The sequence below is a fragment of the Rhinopithecus roxellana genome, chromosome 2 (assembly GCF_007565055.1).
Source record: "Rhinopithecus roxellana isolate Shanxi Qingling chromosome 2, ASM756505v1, whole genome shotgun sequence".
NCBI lineage: Eukaryota > Metazoa > Chordata > Mammalia > Primates > Cercopithecidae > Rhinopithecus > Rhinopithecus roxellana.
In genome coordinates, this window is record NC_044550.1 from 52,930,391 (window position 1) to 52,953,365 (window position 22,975).

General features: G+C 43.0%; 1 protein-coding gene across 2 annotated transcripts in view; it reads right to left on the reverse strand.

The window, feature by feature from the left end:
• Positions 1-22,975, reverse strand: part of ENOPH1 (enolase-phosphatase 1) — a 31,824-nt gene that overhangs the window by 7,045 nt on the left and 1,804 nt on the right. For both annotated transcript variants that reach the window (XM_010358928.2, XM_010358927.2), the window contains exons 2-4: positions 8,637-8,738; positions 5,488-5,690; positions 1,864-1,996 (exon numbers count right to left, since the gene is read on the reverse strand). In XM_010358928.2, the coding sequence (XP_010357230.1) occupies positions 1,864-1,996; positions 5,488-5,612 (258 nt within the window). In that variant the 5' untranslated portion in view covers positions 5,613-5,690; positions 8,637-8,738. The remainder of the gene's footprint in view (positions 1-1,863; positions 1,997-5,487; positions 5,691-8,636; positions 8,739-22,975) is intronic.

The window sequence follows — 22,975 nt, forward strand, 5'->3', positions numbered from 1 at the left end:
CATCTGAAATAGCTTAAAATAAACATGCCCTACATCCTACCCTTAAAGATGATTTGCACTCAAACTACTTACTGGATTGAATTTTACTCCTGATGAAAGATTCTGAACACTGTCGTTTAATCTTATGGTGAAAAAATTTCTCTAACCTGCCTTATGAATAAGCTATTATTTTACTTACAAGAAATTCTCATTTTCTAATTAAAACATTTTGAAATTCTACCCAAGGGCTCATCTATGTCTCTGCCCTCTTGGAAACAATTGGAGTCAAATCTGTAACTTGCTAATTTAAGCAACAGTAATTAAAGTAAGTCCATATTTAGGGTCAGTTACTAAGATGTGATTTTTTGAATGTTTTCAGAACTTTTCACAACTAAAAACAAGCATAGTAAGCACTCAAAGACAAACTGGGTTTGGCCTATGGGAAGCTAAAAATAAATAAATAAATAAATAAAAAGTAATTTTAAGGTTTTTTTTTAAGTCAAGATTGATTTTGCGTATTTTCTTTTTCTCGCGTTTGCCTCACTTAGTAACTAGAGAGTAAAATCCTTATTAGTGAACTCAGTAGGTACTTTTGTCCTGTCATGATTGTCACAGAGAGCAGAAAAGAAGTTGTATCTGTATTAAGAGAACAGTCACCAAGGATTAAAGGGTTTCATTATTGATTTAATATTTGATTTAAAAATAAGACAGAAAGTAGGAAAATCCTAAAATTAGAATATGACAACCTCCAAAGCCAAAGTGTTCTTTGCACATGATAGGTGCTCAATAAATATTTATTTTAAAAACTTGTCTGGCCAAGATACCTACTGTAAGTAACCTATTGTAAGTGTGGTCTATATTCAAGTTACTTATTATAAGTTAAAATTGCAAGGTCAGTCTATATTCCAGTTACCTATTGTAGGTTAAAATAAGTAAAATTTTTTTTGTTGTTGTTGAGACGGGAGTCTCGCTCTGTCGCCCAGGCTGGAGTGCAGTGGCGCGATCTCTGCTCACTGCAAGCCCCGCCTCCCGGGTGATGCCATTCTCCTGCATCAGCCTCCCGAGTAGCTGGGACTACAGGCGCCCACCACCACACCCGGCTAATTTTTTTTTTTTTTTTTTTTTTAGTAGAGATGTGGTTTCACCATGTTAGCCAGGATGGTTTCGATCTCCTGAGCTCATGATCCGCCCACCTTGGCCTCCCAAAGTGCTGGGATTACAGGCGTGAGCCACCGCACCCGGCTGGTAAATATTTATTTTTAAAAAGTATCTGGCCAAGTTACCTATTGTAAGTAATCTATTTTAAGTTGTCTATATTCCAAGTTACCTACTGTAAGTTTATTCAGCTAATCAGCACTTCTTTTTAAAACTCTAAATGGAGTCACTTCTTTCATTGATCACCCCATCCTCCAGGGGGCGCAGGGATGATGACACAGAGGGGCTAGCAAGAATTTTCTCATGTACACGAAATGCAACAGGTGACGACCTTAACTTATCACTGTATTTAAAAATGTGCCTGGTTCTCCTGTAATATGCTGTTTCTTCTTAAACAAAATCTATACTTCTTCAAAGAGCCAGAAACAAATGAGTGCACCTTGTCCTCTGCTGTATTCAAAAAATCTTTATGTATTTCTCAGGACTGCACAATCCTGTTTTGCATCCTACCTGATTTTATTTTTGAAGACACAGAATAAACTTTATGTAACAACCTTATATAAAATAAACTGTAAATACAATATAATTAAAAGTGATTATTTTCTTCTTACCTAATTTTAAACAACCAAAAAAAAAAAAGCATTCTATTAGTTCCAATTAGTTTTCCTTTAACATTCATTATTTCATGCTTTGATAGCATCAAAAAACAAAGTAAACTAGGTAACCTACCTCAAGAATATCTCCCTCCGTAGAGTGCCCAAATAACAGTTTCTGTGCCTCCACACTCCCTGAGGAATAGATGTACACCTTCATTCCAGCCTCTCTCCATTTCCTGACTGCTGGAACTACATCTGCAAAGAACCTAGAGGGAAGACCACTAAGTTAAAACACAGGAACACGTCATCTAGCCGTATGAAAACCTGTCAAAACAGATGCCATATGTTTCTCTATTTGTGCCCAAATGGTAACCTGAGAAGCAGCTCCCTGAGACTACAAACTCCTGCAGTTCTAATAAACGTATTGTCCAAGTTCCAGGCTCACAGCAGGTTAGAGGCAACAATCTATGTGGAAAGGAGGATAGTTATGAACAGACAGCCACTAGTGACAGTAAAAAGGGACTACAGATAAAAGGATGAAATGGGAAAGAGTTTTTTAAATTCCCAAAAAACTCAAAAAAGCAAACAACAGCTTTATTATACATAATATAATATAATATATATGTTATAATATAACATAATTTTGGATGTTCTTCATGACAAAGAAAGGTTAAATTATGTCCAGTGTGCTTTAAGAAAGCATGGAAATGCTTTTTTAAAAATATCTGCACCCAAAATAATCAAAACAAAGTTTGAAGGCTCAAAGCTATAAACTTATGATTAGCTAGAAAATGGAATTACTTTTTTTATTTTGAGACAGGGTCTTGCTCTGTCACCTAGGCTGGAGTGCAGTGGCGTGATCTCAGTTCACTGCAACCTCCACCTCCTGGGCTCAACTGATCCTCCCACCTCAGCCTCCCAGGTAGCTGGGACTACAAGCAGGTGCTACCACCCCCAACTATTTTTTTTTTAATTTGTTGTAGAGATGGTGCTTCGCCATGTCACCCAGGCTGGTCTCAAACTCGTCGACTCAAGTGATCCACCCACTTCAGCCTCCCAAAGTGCTGGGATTACAGGCGTGAGCCACTGCACCTGGCCTGCATTTCTTGAGAACTAAGAAAACAACGTTTTATTATATGGGGAAAAAAATTACGTAACAAATCAGTTGAGACTTGTACCATCTCACATTAACCAGTCAGCCAAAGGTGTCTTTTTCTGACTTCTGACACTGTCTCTTTTACCAATTCCACAGTGTCTTCCATATTCATGGAGGAAATTAACATCACAGGAGAAAGGTGAAAAGAGAAGCACAAAGAACCTAGGTTGTAGAACCAGTCATCTTTAAAAAATTACCTGGAAAATGTCAGTGGAGTCTTCCACTTTGTATGTATTAACATGCTTAATATGTTGCACTAATTGAAGGAAAGAGATCAACATATTCAAAACCAGTAGACATATAAGTATGTTATTCTGAGTACTAGTTTGCACTCATGGAGACAGGATTTCTCCTGTCTTCAGCAGTTAGTTGTATAATTAAGGAACCAAGACCAAGAGAAGTAAGGGCTAACTACCGGGTGCACAGTCTCCTGTCTCCACTTTTTTGAGTGCTTTACAAAGTGAACCTGGCTGATATTCCCAGATCACTGGCATATCCTGAAATTCCAGTCCATCCTTTAAAAGGTAGAAGCTCCTTGTAAAGTACATAAAGAAACAACATCTCATTTGACAGAAACACAAAAGAAATATACACAGCTGGAAACAATCTTGGATCTTAGGGTTTACAGCAGGCAATGGCCCAAAATCCTTAGAGGCAAAGTCTTATTAAGAATTTCACGGCTGGGCATGGTGGCTCACGCCTGTAATCCCAGCACTTTGGGAGGCCGAGGCGGGCAGATCACGAGGTCAGGAGATAGAGACCATATTGGCTAACACGGTGAAACCCTGTCTCTACTAAAAATACAAAAAATTAGCTGGGCGTGGTGGCGGGTGCCTGTAGTCCCAGCTACTCGGGAGGCTGAGGCAGGAGAATGGTGTGAACCTGGGAGGCGGAGCTTGCAGCGAGCAGAGATCACTGGGCAACAGAATGAGACTCCATCTCAAAAAAAAAAAAAAAAAAAAAAAATTCTTAGCAGGCCGGGCACGGTGGCTCATGCCTGTAATCCTAGCACTTTAGGAGGCCAAGGTGGGTGGGCTGCCCTGAGCTCAGGAGCTTAAGACTAGCCTGGACAACATGGTAATACCCTGTCTCTACTAAAATACAAAAAATTAGCCAGGTGTGGTGGCCTGTAGTCCCTGCTGTTCGGGAGGCTGAGATACAAGAATTGCTTGAACCCAGGAGGCGGAGGTTGCAGTGAGCTGAGATTGTGTCAATGCACTCCATCCTAGACAACAGAGCAAGACTCTGTCTCCAAAAACAAAAATAGGCTGGGAGAGGTGGCTCATACCTGTAATCCTAGCAGTTTTGGAGGCTGAGGCGGGGCGGACCACTTGAGGTCAGGAGTTCAAGACCAGCCTGCCAATATGGTGAAACCCCATCTCTACTAAAAATACAAAAATAAGTATGGTAGCAGGCGCCTGTAATCCCAGCTACTCCAGAGGCTGAGGCAGGAGAATCGCTTGAACCCAGGAGGTGGAAGTTGCAGTGAGCTGAGATTGCACCACTGCACTACAGCCTGGGTGAAGAGCAAGAATTGGTCTCAAAGCAAAAACAAAAACAAACAAATGAAAAGAATTTCTCAGCAATATGGTATGGACAACATAGCAAGACCACACCTCTACAAAAATGTGGTGGTACATGCTGCAGTCCCAGCTAATCAGGAGGCTAAGGCCGGAGGATCACTTGAAAGCTAAAGTGAGCTATGAAGGCACCACTGCACTCTAGTGTGGATCACAGAGCAAGACCGCAGCTCTAAAAAAAAAAAATAGGCCAGGTATGGTTGCTCATGCCTGTAACCCCAGCATTTTGGGAGGCCAAGGCAGGCAGATCGCTCAAGCCTAGAAGTTTGAGACCAGCCTGGGCAACATGGTAAAACCCCATCTGTACTAAAAATACAAAAACTAGCCGGGCATAGTGGTACATGCCTAGTCCCAGCTCCTTGTGAGGCTGAGGTAGGAGGATCAACTGAACTGGGGGAGGTCAAGGCTGCAGTGAGCCATGATCATGCCACTGCACTCCAGCCAACAGAGTGGGATCCTGTCTGAATCAATCAAGAATTTCTCAGTAGTGTAATACTCCAAAGTCTCCTCAGGCAGGAGTGCTTTTAGGAACTCCATAACCAAGACTCAAAGAATCTGTGGAAGTTGCTCAAAAGAGCAAAGAAGAATGTGGTAGTGAGGATATCCTCTGAGTAACCTCAACATGATGGGGAAACAATTTCCTATGTCTCACAGAGCAAAAAGCAGGTAATTCACAGTCCAGGGAAGCAGCCCAACAGAGCTGTCACTCATGTGCTAAGAATCAAATATGACTTAGTTCAAGGAAGTCACCATTTTCTAGGAAGCTATTTTAAACGGAGACTTTGACAAGTCCTTCAACCAACCCACAAGACCAGACAGGCAGGTCCGGGTAATCTAATCAGCTGAAATATTTTAGCCCAGTTTTGAAAAAATGCAACAAAGCTCACTTGTTAGACTTAAAAAGAATGTGGATTTTTATCTATTTTACCAATCATGTGACTTACGCTGGAAAGGGAGACTAGTGAAAAAACATATTTGGATTTGGGACTGGTGAAACGTTTAGGCTGACTCGAGCACATACTCTGCTTTCATGCGCCCAGCTGTGAATGCCGCCCTCCACATGTGGCCCTGCAGCTGTTTGAGTGCAGTGGTCTTTCGATCCAGGGACATCTGCCAGCACACATTATCTACCACGGCCTGGATCATCTGCTGCAGATCATCCACTCCATTCCCAGACGCTGCAGGGATAGGAACAGCCCCATCCAGGTGGGCGTCCTCTTCAGCCTTTAAGTCAGAAACAACATGATGTTTGTTTTTTGCTTATTCAAAAAAGAGTCATTTAAAACGAGACCCAAAAACCCAGCAGAACAACTTTCTCCATCATTAGCCCTAGTATGGCTGCAAATTGAAACAGCATATACTTTGGAGCTGATACAAATGATTCCTAAAAGAACCTGGATTAATAAATTTGCATTACCTTTCCTTTTGCTAAAAGCTGAAATTTAAACTGAGAGGCATGTTGTTTATGAGACAAGAGAGCACATAAAGATAGAATTAAGACTTGATTTGTTGATTCACTACTGGGATCAACAAACCAGGACTTTAACTCAATCTGATCATTTTCTCTGCACTATAACTAATTGAGAAAGAAACGAAGAAAATCTCATAAATTAGTTTATGCCTGGAATTCAGTGAAAAGAAGCTAGTGAAGTAATGAGGTTGGTTCACATTCAGTCTCCTATGATCTCCCACATCTTGCAAAAATCCTAATAGCCACTTAGAACAATGACCTTGTGACAAAGCAGTCCAATTTCTAAAGATACATATATACATATTTATATACAATAATGGGGGACTATGTATGTATGTTTCAACAAGGTTTTGACAACAAAAAAAGGTAAGGGAGGAAAGTAAAGTAAGTCCTCATTTAACATCATCGAAAGGTTCTTGGAAACTGTGACTTCAAGTGACATGACCTTCTCAAATACTGTCATTTCCTTCAACATCATTTTGTTATAACATTTATGTGGGAAAAAAATTAGTTTTGTTATAGTTGGTTTAAAATTGAAAATTGAAATTGAAGTGCCATTTCACTTAAAGTCAGTTTCCAAGAACCTAAAAACAACATTAAGTAAGGACTCATGTATTTCAGATTAACCCTGAGTTATCCAGAAAATTAAACAAACCCAAATATTCCATGCCCAAAGGACATAACTACATTTCGAATCCTAATTCCTAACAGTAAAACACCTACAGAGAGCATTCCACAGTATCCAATATAGAACTAACTAGAAAATAACTGCCAGGCCGGGCGCGGTGGCTCAAGCCTGTAATCCCAGCACTTTGGGAGGCCGAGACGGGCGGATCACGAGGTCAGGAGATCAAGACCCTCCTGGCTAACACGGTGAAACCCCGTCTCTACTAAAAAATACAAAAAAAACCTAGCCGGGTGAGGTGGCGGGCACCTGTAGTCCCAGCTACTCGGGAGGCTGAGGCAGGAGAATGGTGTAAACCCGGGAGGTGGAGCTTGCAGTGAGCGGAGATCCGGCCACTGCACTCCAGCCTGGGCGACAGAGCGAGACTCCGTCTCAAAAAAAAAAAAAAAAAAAAAAAAGAAAATAACTGCCAGTGAGTTAGCTCTGCAGACCTTTTAAGATCTTTGCCATTGAAGCAATTTTAACAAGAAAAACAACAGAGCAGGAGTTCCGTAGCACACAATGTGGAAGGAAAAGACAGACTGATGACTGCTGGGAAGAGAGCAGAACAAAGCACAGGAGACCAAAGGAGGTATGAGGGCTGGGTCAGAGTGAGCTGGGGTGAGGAGTCTGGAAGGGGAGTATGGGTGTGAGGACCCAGGAGCACTGTAGAGGGGGCAGCAGGGACCTGCAGTGAGGAAGGAGGGAGTGCAAAATGATGAAGTACTGTCATGGAGAATGACGTAGCTTGGATGTGTGTCCCTGCCCAAATTGCACATTGAAATTGCACCATCCTCCTTGATGCTGTCCTAGCAATAATGAGTTCTGGCTGTTTTAAAGTGTGTAGCACCTCCCCTCCCCACTCTCTTGCTCCTGACTTTCACCATGTGAGACGCCTGCTCCTGCTTTGCCTTCCATCATGACTAGAAGCTTCCTGAGGTCTCCCCAGAAGCAGATGCCACTATGTTTCCTGTATAGCCTGTAGACCTGTGAGCTAATTAAACCTCTTTTCTTAAAAATTACCCACTCTCAGGTATTTCTTTACAGCAATGTAAGAACAGACTAATATAGAGATGTTAATAAAAAATGCACAGACTGCTCAAAACCTTTTGCATTCTACCCAGAAAGGGCTTTTTTTTTTTTTTTTTTTTGAGACAGAGTCTTGCTCTGTAGCCCAGGCTAGAGTACAGTGGCGCCATCTTGGCTCACTACAACCTTCGCCTCCCATGTTCAAGCAATTCTCCTGCCTCAGCCTCCCAAGGAGCCAGGACTACAGGTGCCTGCCACCACATCCAGCTAATTTTTTGTATTTTTAGTAGAGGCAGGGTTTCACCATTTTGGCCAGGCTGGTCTCAATCTCCTGACCTCGAGTGATCCACCCACCTCGGTCTCCCAAAGTGCTGAGATTACAGGTGTGAGCCACCATGCCCAGCCTAGAGTTGCCTATTTCTAGAGCTATTTAAATTGCCTAAAAATGCCATATATTTGCAAACTTAGGCCCTTTCTGGGTGGGCTGGGGGTAGTAAGCTCATGCCTGTAATCCCAGCACTTTGGGAGGCCGAGGAGGGTGGATCACTTGAAATCAGGAGTTCTAGACCAGCCTGTCCAATGCGGTGAAACCCAATCCCCACTAAAAATACAAAAAATTAGCTGGGCATGGTGGCAGGCGCCTGTAGTCCCAGCTACTCGGGAGGCTGAGGGAGGAGAATCGCTTGAACCCAGGAAGCAGAGGTTGCAGTGAGCTAAGATCGCGCCACCACACACCAGCCTGTTCGACAAAGCGAGACGTCATCTCAAAAAAAAAAAAGAAAGAAAGAAAAAAAACAAAGAGCAACTCCAGAAACAACAAACTGACATGATCCAGCCTTTAATCATGTACTGTGAATTCCTAAGCAGGCAACTCACTAAGTCACTGCAAATTCCATTCCTTATCAAACCAGGGCACTTATTTTACAAAATGCTCATAGCATGTTCTAAATCTCCAGGTACTCTCATTTCTAAGACACTTGGGAATGTAAGCCAGAAATGTCCCAACCTGTTTCCTCAAAAGACTGACATCCTGCTGGCACTCCTCTTCTTCCCAATGTGTCTGCAGATACTCTTTAACATTTTCTTCGATGTAAGGAAATAAAATGTCCTGCATAAAAGAGTAAAAGAAAATACAAGAGTTAGCTTGTATCAGTTATACAAGATCCAGTTCTTCCACAATCTTACCTTACATAACTGTAACAAATAAATCAATGGAACTCTTTATAAAAATTGCTGCTGTGAATATAAGAGCAAGAAAGAGAGACAGAGGCCAAGAAACAAATAAACCAGACCAAGAGTTGGCAAACTACAACCTGCAGACCAAATCAAGTCCACTGCTTATTTCTGTAAATGAAGTACCATTCTTTTCAGCAGATTATTTGAGTGATATGTACAATAATGTGGTATGCATTGGGGATACAGCTGTGAGCAAGACACACTTGATCCATGTACTCAAGGACCTTTGGTCTAGCCATCTAGTTCCGTAGTTGGGAGACTTTTTCTGTAAAGGACCAGACAGTGAAGATTTTAGGTTTTGCAGGCCCTACGGTCTTGGTTGCAAATACTGAATTCTGCCATTGTGATGTAAAAGTAGCCACAGACATTGTTTAAATAAATGAGTGTGGCTAAATTCCACTAGATGTTACAGGGGACACTGTGCAAGCAGCAATTTATATTACTCTACACAGCTCAGTGATAGCTTACTGAAAGAGCCAAGAAATTTTGAAGATCTAATTACATTAGTTGCCTTGTAAATGTTTAGAAGTTCAAATATGGATATGCTTTTTTTTTGTTTTTTTTTTTTGAGACGGAGTCTCCTTCCGTCGCCCTGACTGGAGTGCAGTGGCGCGATCTGGACTTACTGCAAGCTCCGCCTCCCGGGTTCACGCCATTCTCCTGCCTCAGCCTCCCAAGTAGCTGGGACTACAGGCCCGCCACCACGCCCTGCTAATTTTTTGTATTTTTAGTAGAGACGGAGTTTCACAGTGTTAGCCAGGATGGTCTCGATCCCCTGACCTCGTGATCCGTCTGCCTCCACCTCCCAAAGTGCTGGGATTACAGGCGTGAGCCACCGTGCCCGGCCTATGGATATGCTTTATGGTCACGTGGTTGTTTCAATGAAAAGGTCATAGAATTAATAAAAATCAAACTGTTGTTACAATATTTACTCATCTCCTTTGAAGAAAACAGGTAATAAAAGGTACCTCCTAAAAATAGTGCTGAGAGGCCTGGCCAACATAGTGAAATCCCGTCTCTACTAAAAATACAAAAATTAGTCGGGGCGTGGTGGTGCGCACCTATAGTCACAGCTCCTCAGGAGGCTGAGGCAAGAGATACGCTTGAACCCGGGAGGCGGAGGTTGTAGTGAGCTGAGATTGTGCCTGCACTGCAGCCTGGGTGACAGAGTGAGGCTGCCTCTCAAAAGAAAAAAGAAAAAAAAGAATAGTGCTGAGAATACAGCTACATAAAGAAACTACTTTAAAAGCTTTCCAGCAGGGCGCAGTGACTCACGCCTGTAATCCCAACACTTTGGGAGGGATCACGAGGTCATGAGATCGAGACCATCCTGGCTAACACAGTGAAACCCCGTCTCTACTAAAAATACAACAAATTAGCCGGGCGTGGTGGCAGGCGCCTGTAGTCCCAGCTACTCGGGAGACTGAGGCAGGAAAATGGCGTGAACCCGGGAGACGGAGCTTGCAGTGAGCTGAGATCGCAACACTGCACTCCAGTCTGGGCGACACAGAGAGACTCCGTCTCCAAACAACAACAAAAAAAAGCAAAAAAGCTTTCCAAGGCTGGACGCGGTGGCACCAGCCTGTAATCCCAGCTACTTGGGAGACTGAGGCAGGAGAATCACTTGAACCTGGAAGCAGAAGTTGTAGTGGGCCGAGATCACACCACTGTACTCCAGTCTGTGACACGGAGAGACAGTCTCAAAAAATAATAAAAATAATAAATAATAAAACAAAAGCCCTCCAAGGGAACTATACGACGCAAATGATTTATAGTACTTGAGAACTTAATATTCTTTAGAAAACAAATTAAACAACACAAAGGTAATATTGGTGGGCTATTTTTTTTTTTTTTTTTTGAGACGGAGTCTGGCTCTGTCGCCCAGGCTGGAGTGCAGTGGCCAGATCTCGGCTCACTGCAAGCTCCGCCTCCCGGGTTCACGCCATTCTCCTGCCTCAGCCTCCCGAGTAGCTGGGACTACAGACACCCGCCACCTTTATATTTTTAGTGGAGACGGGGTTTTTACCTTGTTAACCAGGATGGTCTCGATCTCCTGACCTCGTAATCCGCCCGCCTCAGCCTCCCCAAGTGCTGGGATTACAGGCCTGAGCCACCACGCCCGGTCCCCATTGGTGGGCTATTATTTCTTTTTTTTTTGGAGTGCAGTGGCATGATCTTGGCTCACTGCAACTTTCCTCTCCTGGGCTCAGGTGATCCTCCCACCTCAGCCTCCTGAGCAGTCGGGACTACAGGCGTGAGCCACCACACCCAGCTAATTTTTTAAATTTTTACTAGAGATGGGGTTTCACCACGTTGGCCAGGCTGGTCTCAAGCTCCCGGACTTGGGCAATCATCCCACCGCGGCCTCCCAAAGTGCTGGCATTACAGGCATGAGCCACCATGCCCGGCCCCACATAAATTTATTTGGCTTTTTATTCTCTAACATTAATAGAGACATAGGCCCGGGCTCGGTGGCTCCACCTGTAATCCCAGCACTGTGGGAGGCCAAGGCCAGCGATCACTTGAGGTCACGAGTTTGAGATTAGCCTGGCCAACATGGTGAAACCCTGTCTCTACTAAAAACAAAAACTTAGCCAGGTGTGGTGGCTGGCGCCTATAATCCCAGACACGAGAATTGCTTGAACCCAGGAGGCAGAGATCGCAGTAAGCCAAGATCACGCCACTGCATGCCAGCCTGGGCGATAGAGCAGGACTCTGACTCAACAACAACAAACAAAATTAAGTGGCTTGATGGTTCCTAAATATAAATCACATCATACAAATAATTAATAAAACACGATACAAACAGTATGTAAAGCATAATCTTATTTGGGGGGATATTTAACACACTGAACAAAATATAAGAGAACATGAAAAATGTTTTCAAAGGTTCTCTCTGGGTTATGACATTAAAAGAAACTTTTTTGCATATCTCTTTTCTACAATAAAAATGTACAACCTTAATAGTGCAAAAAGTTAGCAAAATTAAATGTTAAAAAAAAATCAGAGATTGCCGACAGTGCTTTTCTTTTTTCTCTTTTTTTTTTTTTTTTGAGACAGTCTTGCTCTGTCAGCCAGGGTGGAATACAGTGGTGCGATCTCAGCTCACTGCAACCTCCACCTCCTGGGTTCAAACAATTCTGCCTTGGCCTCCTGAGTAGCTGGGACTACAGGTGTGCACCACCACGCCCAGCTGATTTTTGTATTTTCAGTAGAGACGGGGTTTCTCCATGTTGGCCAGCTGGTCTTGAATTCCTGACCTCTGAGATCCCCCCATTTTGGCCTCCCAAAGTGCTGGAATTACAGGAGCCACCACCAAGCTGGCCTGCTGACAGTGTTTTAAACAAAATCACCCCCTACAAAGAAAAATAATTAAAGGCTGTATCCAGAGAATAAAATTACGGGAAATTACATGCAATGGACAAGAAGAGCCAGTTATCTGAGGCAGTATGACTGAGGAATTTAGCAAAATCCAAATTCCAATCAGAGTGACTAGACTGTGACTCCAACAGAACAGACCTTATCAGCACAGGCAGTGAATCAGCTATACTATGATCAATCTGAAGAACCACATTTGTGCTGAGCCACTTTTCTTCCCTGGCTCAAAGTCACTTTGACGATCTTGCTACCTAGCATCTTTCTCTATTAAAGTTAGCCTTCCCATGCAGTCTTCCCACAGATGTTTACTGTCAGATGTCTGTGATAATAATATTAGGAAAATGTAATACATTAGGTTTTTTTAATTTATTGTTTTTTTTCTTCTTCTTCTTTTTGTAGAGACAGAGTCTCACTACATTGCCCAGGCGGGTCTTGAACTCCTGGGCTTAAGTGATCCTCCCATCTCAACCTCTCAAAGTGCTGGAAGTAAATAACTGTCACAAGATCTGATGGTTTCATTTTATTTTATTTATTTTTTGAGATGGGAGTCTCGCTCTGTTACCCAGGCTGGAGTGCAGTAGCACGATCTCGCCTCACTGCAAGCTCCGCCTCCCGGGTTCCCGCCATTCTCCTGCCTCAGCCTCCAGAGTAGCAGGGATTACAGGCGCCCGCCACCACATCTGGCTAATTGTTTGTATTTTTAGTACAGACAGGGTTTCACCATGTTAGCCAGGATGGTCTTGATCTCCTGACCTCGTGATCCACCCGCCTCGGCCTCCCAAAGTGCTGGGATTACAGGCGTGAGCCACTGCGCCCAGCAATCTGATGGTTTTATAAAGGAGAGCTCCCCTGAACATGCCCTCTTGCCTGCCACCATGTAAAACGTCCCTTTGCTCTTCCTTTGTCTTCCACCGTGATTGTGAGGCCTCCCCAGCCATGTGGAACTGTAAGTTCATTATACCTCTTTCCTTTATCAACTATCCAGTCTCAGGTATGTCTTTATTAGCAGCATGAGAACAGACTAATACACCAAGCTCTGTTTAAATACTTCTAACAATGAAAATTGCTACTTCTTGGAGTGGTCCATGCTATCTGCCAGATAGTTTCAGCAGTTGTGGTATTAGAATTGCTCCTCAAATAGACTTCCTGAAGACCATAGTAGGAGCTATCAAGAAGTTTCTGCGTTCTGGCTGCCACATGGTCTCAGGAATTAAAATCCTACTGTCCTCATCTTCATGGGGGTAAACAGGGCTGGACCCACATGAGGTATGTAGGTTGAAAACTGAAACCTTAGGAATGAACATCAGATTTCACATGTGCATTCAAAATGAATTAATCAATGTTGTACTGATAAGACAAAAGATAATCCCATTAAGGAGATTAAATTATAATTAGCAAAAGATATGCTGTTATCTAATTAAGTGCAATGAATCACACTGAACAAGGGATGGTTATCAGTACAGAAGGGCTAGTAATTGGAGTAAGGTTTTAAGAAGCAGCACAAAAGAGACAGAGTATCTCCATTATCTCCAATGAGTTCCAGAGAGGGAACTTGACTGGCCCAGAGTCCTAGTCCTTAACAGTGGAGGGGAAAGGAAGGCATTCACATTCATCTCCTTGAACTTGCCTAACATCCCTGCAAGGTAAGCCCTTTTTCAAAGATGAAGAAACTGAGGTTCAAAGAGGTTTCACTGCAGGTGCAGAGTAAAGCCAGGACTCAAACCCAGGCCTATCAAACCCCAACACCTGTAGCCATCCAGCTCTCACGGGTGAATGACTTCAAGGAACACTACTCACTAGGATTATCTAACTCCCTGGATCTTGACAGCATATTCTTTATGGAAATTTCTAATATAGCTTTGATTCCCCAAAGAGGTTTCATACGAAGAAAATGAGAGATTATGGTTCACCCAGCAGTTCTGTAACATTTCCTATAAAGTATCAGCAATAATAACTCAAGAAGTTATAGTAATGGGAGTAACTGCCAACATTTACTGAGCACTTAGTATGACAAGCACTTCTCTTTTCTACCTATAATCACTCCTTTGTGATCTTATCTAATTCCATGACTTTAAATACCATTTATACTAATGATCCCCAAATTCTTACCTTTGGCTTGGACCTTTTCCAAATGCCTACCCAATATCCCTACTTGGATGTCTATTAAGTATCTCAAACTAAACACGTCTGAAACCGCACTCTTGATTCCATCCCTTAATCCTCCTCCTCCCTCTACATATCCACATCACAGTAAATGACAGAGCCATACTTCTAGATGCTCAGGCCAAAAACCTTAGAGTCATCTTTGACTCCTTTCTCTCAAACTCCACATCCAACCAATCCATCAGCAAATTCCATCAGCTCTACCTTCAAAATATATTCAGAGCCAATCACTTCTCACCACTGTCACCACGAAGCAATCAAAATTTACTCAACTTACTGATAATGCATGGCCTGAATAATGTCATTTTAATCTTCATAATAACCCTATGAAATAGGAGCTCCTATTTCCTCCATTTTTCAAAGGCACATAAAGGTTAAGTACAAATTAACAAACTGGGATTACAGTTTATCAATCAGGTCTTTCTTTTTGAGTTTGTAGAGTCAGATCCCTGGAATCTACTCCCTGTCAGATCAGGGGGTGAAGATCTTTATCCCCATCAAAGGGATCTAATTAGCTTCCTGAACTTACAACGACTTGGACCCATACGAGACCAGCCCAGGGAGTTATCAAGTCTCTTGGAGTCCAAGTATACACAAGCTTAACTGTCAAACACTGTTCTGATAGTGAGCTCCAAAGTCCCACCCAAGGTCTCAATGCTGAAATTACCATTAGTGTCCAAACCGCACACCTTAGTTTCTCTTTACTCAGTAAAGGGGTATCAGGTCCACACTTTTTAGACTTAAGAAAACGAACTTGTTAGGTCACATCATGAATCACTGGAAAGAAAATCAAGCTAAGAAATGAACCCCTCATGCACATACGTAGAAGGCAAACAACCCCCTTCTGTCCTAAACATGTTCTGTCTTGGAAAAGAAACACATTTTCCTGAAATGGTGTCACCTGGGAAAGGTCCAGAGAGGAGCCAGGAGGGCCTCTGAGGATAAAGCTACCAAGTTTCCACACAACTCTTTAGTGAGCTGATGGGAAAATGGTGCAATAGGATTAGGGCGGGTTGGTTTCCATTCCTCTTCTGACCTGCACCTCCACCAAAACCAATTTTGAAAATCAAATGAGTTGATAAATGTGAAATTCAAAGTTTCATATAGAAATAACCTTTTATTGTAAAAAAGAATACTTTTTTTTCTTTAGTGGAGTGGTAGGTAACACAGGGTAAGCTGTAAGGATAGAAAATGTTAAGAACCATCAGACAAAGAAGAAGTAAGCACTTTTCAGGGCTAAACACAGGGTATCATTTTAAGTCTGTACGAGCAAGATAAAATCCAGCCTATGTATTTAAAATACAGGGGTTATAGCTTAAAATTAGTGCCCCTTTTAAAAATTGTTATTTATTTTTTTGATCATGCCACTGCATTCCAGCTCTGTCACCCAGGCTGGAGTGCAGTGGCACAATCACGGCTCACCACAGCGTACCTCCTGGGCTCAAGTGATCCTCCCACGTCAGCCTCCTGAGTAGCTGGGATTATAGGCGCACACCACCATGTCCAGCCAATTTTTTATTCTTTGTAGAGATGGGGTCTCCCTATGTTGTTGCCCAGGCTGGTCTTGAACTGCTGGACTCAAGTAATCTCCTCGCCTCGGCCTTCCAAAGTGCTGGGATTACAGGTGTGAGCCACCATGTCCAACCCCTTTTACTCAATCAGTCTGACTATATATCTTTAAAAGATCTCTATGACTTTACTGTGTACCTAGGGAAAAAAACAGAAGGAATATTCACCAAATTCTTAATGGTCAGCTCTGGGTGGTAGGAGCATATCAGGGCTTTCACGCTCTATATCATACTCTTCTTTATCTGCAATTTTATAATCAAGGTGAACTAATTTTCTAGGAAGAATATTTGGGGAGGGTAGGAAAACCTTTCCTCTAGTCTTACATTAACAGATGCAAGTTTCTATAGAATAACATATTTCACTTTTTATCTTAATTTTGTTAATAAAATTTTCTTTTATGACATTTAATTTCCATTATCAACTGGTTTCATCCTCCAAAACTTGTACGTTTTGGAAATGTTGAGTCAATGAATTCCAAGGCCACTCTAGAAACACTTTCAGTTAAATCATCCAGATATAATAAAGTACCACCTTGAGGAAATCTGAAATAGCAAGGACTGTAGAGTGTGGAAGAAACTGAATCCCAGTCCCTCCCAACCCATTCCAGAATGCATATCACCATCACCCAGCATGCACGGCATGCCTGATATGTTAGCACTATGTGAGGCTCTGGTCCTTGCCCTTGAGGAGCCTTCCATATAGCCTGGAAAAGAGGACACACATCCAACATCACAAGTCAGCTACTGGCTCCGGTAGCAAATACTACACATGGTACTGGCAATGAGTACAGAGGACGTGCTTAAATAGGTCCTTTAGAAGCAGAGGTAGCTCTTACTTCCATATTCCCACAGCTTAGCACAATAAATAATTTTTTTTTAAGTTAATGAGTGCATGAGCTCCACACTTGGGGAGGAAAAGGTATGACATTCCAAGTTGGAAGAATGGTGGCAGCAAGAAAGGGCATGATTGGAATGTGCATGTTCAGCTGTGTAAAGTGTAAAGAAAAAGAGGGATAGAAAGTTGGAAAACCCAATTTGTTGAAGTCTCATCTCACAGCCAATGGGAGACTACAGAGGACATTGATTGTGCAAAGGTAACCTATTTATGTAACTGTCTTCCTTTCTAGGTTCCCTGAGGGTGAGTTGGGTCTTAAGGACTCTGGATCCCTACCATATCCTGGAACATGACAGGTATTCAATTAAATGTGAGGGAAAGGAAAGAAGGATTGATTAGGCTGGAAAGATTATGCTAATGCTACAATACTGAAGGTTCTAGAAAAATAAGGAACCAGAAATCAAGGCCAGAGGTGCTTTCTATTTTTATAATTTTTTTTTAAGACATGGTCTTGCTATGTTCCCCAGGCTGGTCTCAAACTCCTAGCCTCAAATGATCCTCCAACCTTTGCCTCCCAAAGTGTTCGGATTACAGGGGTGAGCCACCGTGCCCAGCCTGAATTATTTACTTAATGCAGATTCTTTCGGTTCCAACAATGATGATGATGACGACGACATATTCTGTGTGAGAGCAGGATGAACATGACAGTCCCAGCTTTAGGGAACTAACAGGTGGCTGGGTGAGCAGATTGTCTAATGCTCGTGTGGTAGGCAGCCCAGGTCTCCTGAATCCTAGGTGAGGCCCCTCCCAGCTAGGTGGGACAGTTTCCTTCCAGAGGAGGCTAGAGGTGCTTTCTATCTACCTTTTTTTTTTTTTTTTTTTTTTGAGACAGGGTCTTGCTTTGTCATCCAGGCTGGACTGCAGTGGCACAATCATGGCTTACTGCAGCCTTGACCTCCCAGACTCAAATGATCCTTCTACCTCAGCCTCCTGAGTAGCTGGGATCACAGGCATATGCCACTACACCTGGCTAACATTTTTTATTTTTAGTAGAGACAAGGTCGTGCTACGTTGCCCAGGCTGGTCTTCAACTCCTAGACTCGAGCAATCCTCTCACCTCGGCCTTCCAAAGTCCTAGGATTACAGGAGTGAACCACCAAGGCTAAGGCTCTATCCACCTCTTGATATACGCAAGATGGTGATTCTCCAAAGACTCCTCACCTTGTTTCAAGCCGAGTCAACAAAAATCGTCTCACATACTACCATGAATGTAGTTGGGAAACACTGCCCTAAGCAGTAGAAAAGGTTGGGGAGAAGGGGGCAGTGGTTTATCAACCCATCAATAACTACTTATCTGCCATTCCAGTGCTTCCACAAATTCTTAGAGATCAACAATATCCTGCATCTTATTTTTAACGTATCTCTGCGTAGGGCAATAAGGAGCAGACTAACTGGGAGTAAACATGGTGGAAGTAATTGGAAGCATGGTGGGTTTCAGGAAATGTAAGTTCCCTCTTTTCCTTACCAATCCTTTCTATTTCCTCTCCAGTCTGATACTTCCTGCATTATAATCAGTGTTTCTATAGGACTTCATAATTTTCAAAGGCTTTTGCATTTAACCTTCATCACCACCTTTATAAACAAAACATATCCTAGTAACCCATCCTTGCGGATGAAAAAGCCTAAATCCGTAGACTGAATGAAGATAGGGAAAGAGACCCTATTACAGTTACTGGTGTCAGTAATAAATAGTACAGGTAGAAGAATGCTTCCAGTTTGCCATCCCTTGTAGGCTTTATTCTAGCTGTTTCATCGTGTGGGCAGAGTGCACATCATACACTTCTCAATGCTGGCAATAACAGAAGTAATAATACTTATCAAATGGATGTTTAACCAAAGTTGGGAGATAACTATCAGACTTCAAGCTGCCTTCCTAGAAAGACCATAATTTAATATAGCAGTTTTCATAAGGAAGATGTCAACTGCAACACTCCCCAATTATTATCTTCTAAAATACATTATTAGAATATGAGGACATAAATTATAAGCACTGTTAAATAATCAAGAATGAATTCACTATTTCTAAAAATGCTTTACCAGCCTGAACAACCCATTGACACCCCATCTCTGCAAAAAATTTTAAAAACTAGCTGGACATGGTGGCACATGCCTATAATCCCAGCACTCTGGGAGGCCGTGAAGGGAGGATTGTTTGAGATCAGGAGTTTGAGACCAGTCTGGGCAACACTGTGAAACCCCATCTCTATAAAAAATAAAAATAAGTTAGCTGGGTGTGGTGGTGCACACTTGTGGTCCCAGCTACTCAGGAGACTGAGGTAGGAGGATTGTTTAAGCCTGGGAAGCCGAGGCTGCGGCGAGTTGTGATCGTGCCACTGTATTCCAGCCTGGGGGACAGAGGCAGACCTGGTCTCAGAAAAATAAAAACAAAAAAGAACAAACACCAGAGGTATGTGTCCTGTGGTAAAGGGCAAGGATGGTAGTGGTGGACTGTAGATGCAGCGGGAACATCTAAGGAAAACTGGGCTCTGCTGCAGCTCTACTCCCAACAAGTTGCAATGATCCTAAGGCAAGACACAAAGATGTAGTATAAAATGAAAATTTGTTACCATATACTTTTTTTTTTTTTTTTTTTTTGAGACGGAGTCTCGCTCTGTCGCCCAGGCTGGAGTGCAGTGGCCGGATCTCAGCTCACTGCAAGCTCCGCCTCCCGGGTTTACGCCATTCTCTCGCCTCAGCCTCCTGAGTAGCTGGGACTACAGGCGCCCGCCATCTCGCCCGGCTAATTTTTTGTATATTTTTTTTTAGTAGAGACGGGGTTTCACCGTGTTAGCCAGGATGGTCTCCATCTCCTGACCTCGTGATCCGCCCGTCTCGGCCTCCCAAAGTGCTGGGATTACAGGCTTGCGCCACCGCGCCCGGCCTACCATATACTTGTTTAAGACAGAGTCTCGTTCTTTCACCCAGGTTGGAGTGCAGTGGCACAATCTCAGCTCACTGCAACTGCTGCCTCCCAGGTTCAAGCGATTCTCCCACCTCAGCCTCCCCAGTAGCTGGGATTACAGGTGTGCGCTACCATACCCAGCTAATTTTTGAATTATTTATTAATTTTTTTCTTTCTTTTTTTTTTTTTTTTTTTTGAGACAGAGCCTTGCTCTGTTGCTCAGGCTGGAAGGGAGTGGCACAATGTCGGCTCACTGCAACCTCTGCCTCCCGAGTTCAAGTGATTCTCCTGCCTCAGCTTTCTGAGTAGCTGGGATTACAGGTGCCCACCACCATGCCTGGCTAATTTTTGTATTTTTAGTAGAGACGGGGTTTCCCCATGTTGACCAGCCTGGTCTTGAACTCCTGACCTCAGTGATCCACCCATCTCGGCCTCCCAAAGGGCTGGGATTATGAGCTACCACGCCTGGCCTAATTTTTGTTATTTTTAGTAGAGACTAGCTTTCACCATGTTGGCCAGGCTGGCCTTGAACTCCTGACCTCAAGAGATCCACCTGCTTTGTCCTCCCAAAGTGCTGGGATTACATGTCTGAGCCACTGCACCCAGCTTGTTACCATATACTTTTATAGCACAGTACTTCACATTGATTAAAGGACTCTCATACTAACTGTATCATTTAACATACACAGCAGCCAAGCAAAGGAGACAGGACAAACAGGAGGGTCCCATTTCCAAGGCTGAGTGCAGCAATGGAAAAAATAAGAGTTTTTATGAATAAGACAATCTGAGTTCAAATCCCAGGCATCTTTTTCAACTTTTCAGAGCCTTAGTTCCATCCTAAGTAAAGTGTAGACAGTACATACACATGGTCTTTTAGAATGAGTCAAGGATTGAGTACTGCGTGTATACAGTACTCAATGTTTCCTTCCATCGTTCCACAGGAGGAAGGACTACAAGTTCACACACCTACTCTGACTTCAAAGCTCCAAGTAGATTATCTTTCAACTCCCATGTTCAACCTCTCCATCTGCGCTCAGATTCAAGAACGTAACTCAGCATCTCTTTAAAAGGTGTTTAAAAGATTAGTCACTGAGATACTCTACTAAGTTTTTTGTTCAGGTACATTTGTGAAATGTCACTCTCTTGAAATCTCACAGTGTGTATGTGTGTATATATGTATGATACTGAAGGTTCTGAGAAGTCACGCAATAAAGAAATCTATTTGCATTCATTCTGACTAGCATTTCCCAAAAGTGCATTTAATGGAATCCTTTATTACATAATTACCATAAACATCCACATAGACCTAACTTTCTTGTAAACATACTTTTAGGAACAATGGTTTTGATAAACGCATGTCTAACAAATTATAATAATAGATTAGATTATAATAGATTAACAATATTAATAACTAACAATAGATAGCATTATAGGACAGGGCACAAGAAATTATCCTTTAAACGAGATCCCTGAATCATTCTTTTGCAGCCTGCATTGAATTTGCACATTGCCTAGCGTCAAACTCAAAAATTTATTCAGGCAACTAAGATATTTTTATTTTCGGATTTCAGAATAAGTCTGCCGGCCGGGCGCGGTGGCTCAAGCCTGTAATCCCAGCACTTTGGGAGGCCGAGGCGGGTGGATCACGAGGTCAGGATATCAAGACCATCCTGGCTAACACGGTGAAACCCCGTCTCTACTAAAAATACAAAAAAAACTAGCCGGGCCTGGCGGCGGCGCCTGTAGTCCCAGCTACTCGGAGGCTGAGGCGGGAGAATGGCGGGAACCCGGGAGGCGGAGCTTGCAGTGAGCTGAGATCGCGCCACTACACTCCAACCTGGGCCACAGAGCGAGACTCCGTCTCAAAAACAACAAAACAAAACAAAACAGAATAAGTCTGCCACAGACACAAAGATTCCAAGAAGTGGCTCATAATGTCCTCTAGCCGAAGACACACTTGGGGAAAAAGGTGGGGGAGGGGTATTATGTGTTGATGCAAAATTGATTTTGTATGAGGTTTCTTACTCCCTAAATCTACCTTAAGATAATGGTAGTATCTAATGATCTAATGCCACATCACTACCTCTCCTGTTCTTATCTTTGGTCTCCTGATGACAGTAGAAAGCAAGAGAGAGCCAGAATGGAACGAGTGAGCTGTTAACTATAAATAACAAAAATGAGGACTCCTTTTTTCTCTGAAAACCAAGAAAGCGGTTACTCTGTCACAATCCAAAAAAAGGAAATTAATCAATCATCAGTATTTGTCCTGAAATTTTCCGCAGAGGTCTCTTGTGTGATTAAAAACGTGAAGAAGGTCAGGCGCAATGCTCCCGCCTGTAATCCCAGCACTCTTGGGAGGCCGATGCGGGCGGATCACCTGAGGTCAGACCAGCCTGACCAACATAGCAAAACTGTGTCTCTACTAAAAATACAAAAATTAGCCGGGCGTGGTGGTGCACATCTGTAATCTCAGCTACTCAGAAGGCTGAGGCACCAGAATCGCTTGGGGCGGGAGGCGGAGGTACTCGCTTGAACCCGGGAGGTGGAGGTGCACCACTGTACTCCAGCCTGGGAGACAGAACAAGACTCTGTCTCAAAAACAAAACAAAACAAAACAAAATGTGGGGAAGAGGCCGGGCGCCATGGTTCATACCTGTAATCCCAGCACTTTGGGAGGCTGAGGTGGGTGGATCACTTGAGGTCAGGAGTTCGAGACCAGCCTGGTAAAACCGTCTTTCTACTAAAAATACAAAAATTAGCTGGATGTGGTGGCACATGTCTGTAATCCCAGCTACTGGAGAGGCTGGGACAGAAGAATCGCTTGAAGCTGGGAGGCAGAGGTTGCAGGGAGCTGAGCTCACGCCACTGCACTCCAGCCTGGGTGACAGAGCAAGACTCCGCCTCAAAACAAAAATTAAAACTGTGGAGAAAATGCTAAACTCGATTTCTTCTGAACCTATGCTAAGATGTCAAGGTACTGTGATTCTTCTAAAAGAATATTAAGTGGTTGTTATGTTTGGTGTCCTAAAAGCATACATGGATTTTATATTATAACCTACATCAAGAAACTCATTCAGGCCAGGCGCCTTAGCTCATGCCTGTAATCCCAGCACTTTGGGAGGCCAAGAATTCCAGACTAGCCCGGGCAACATGGCAAAACCCCGTCTCTACAAAAAATACAAAATTAGCCAGGCATGGTGGCT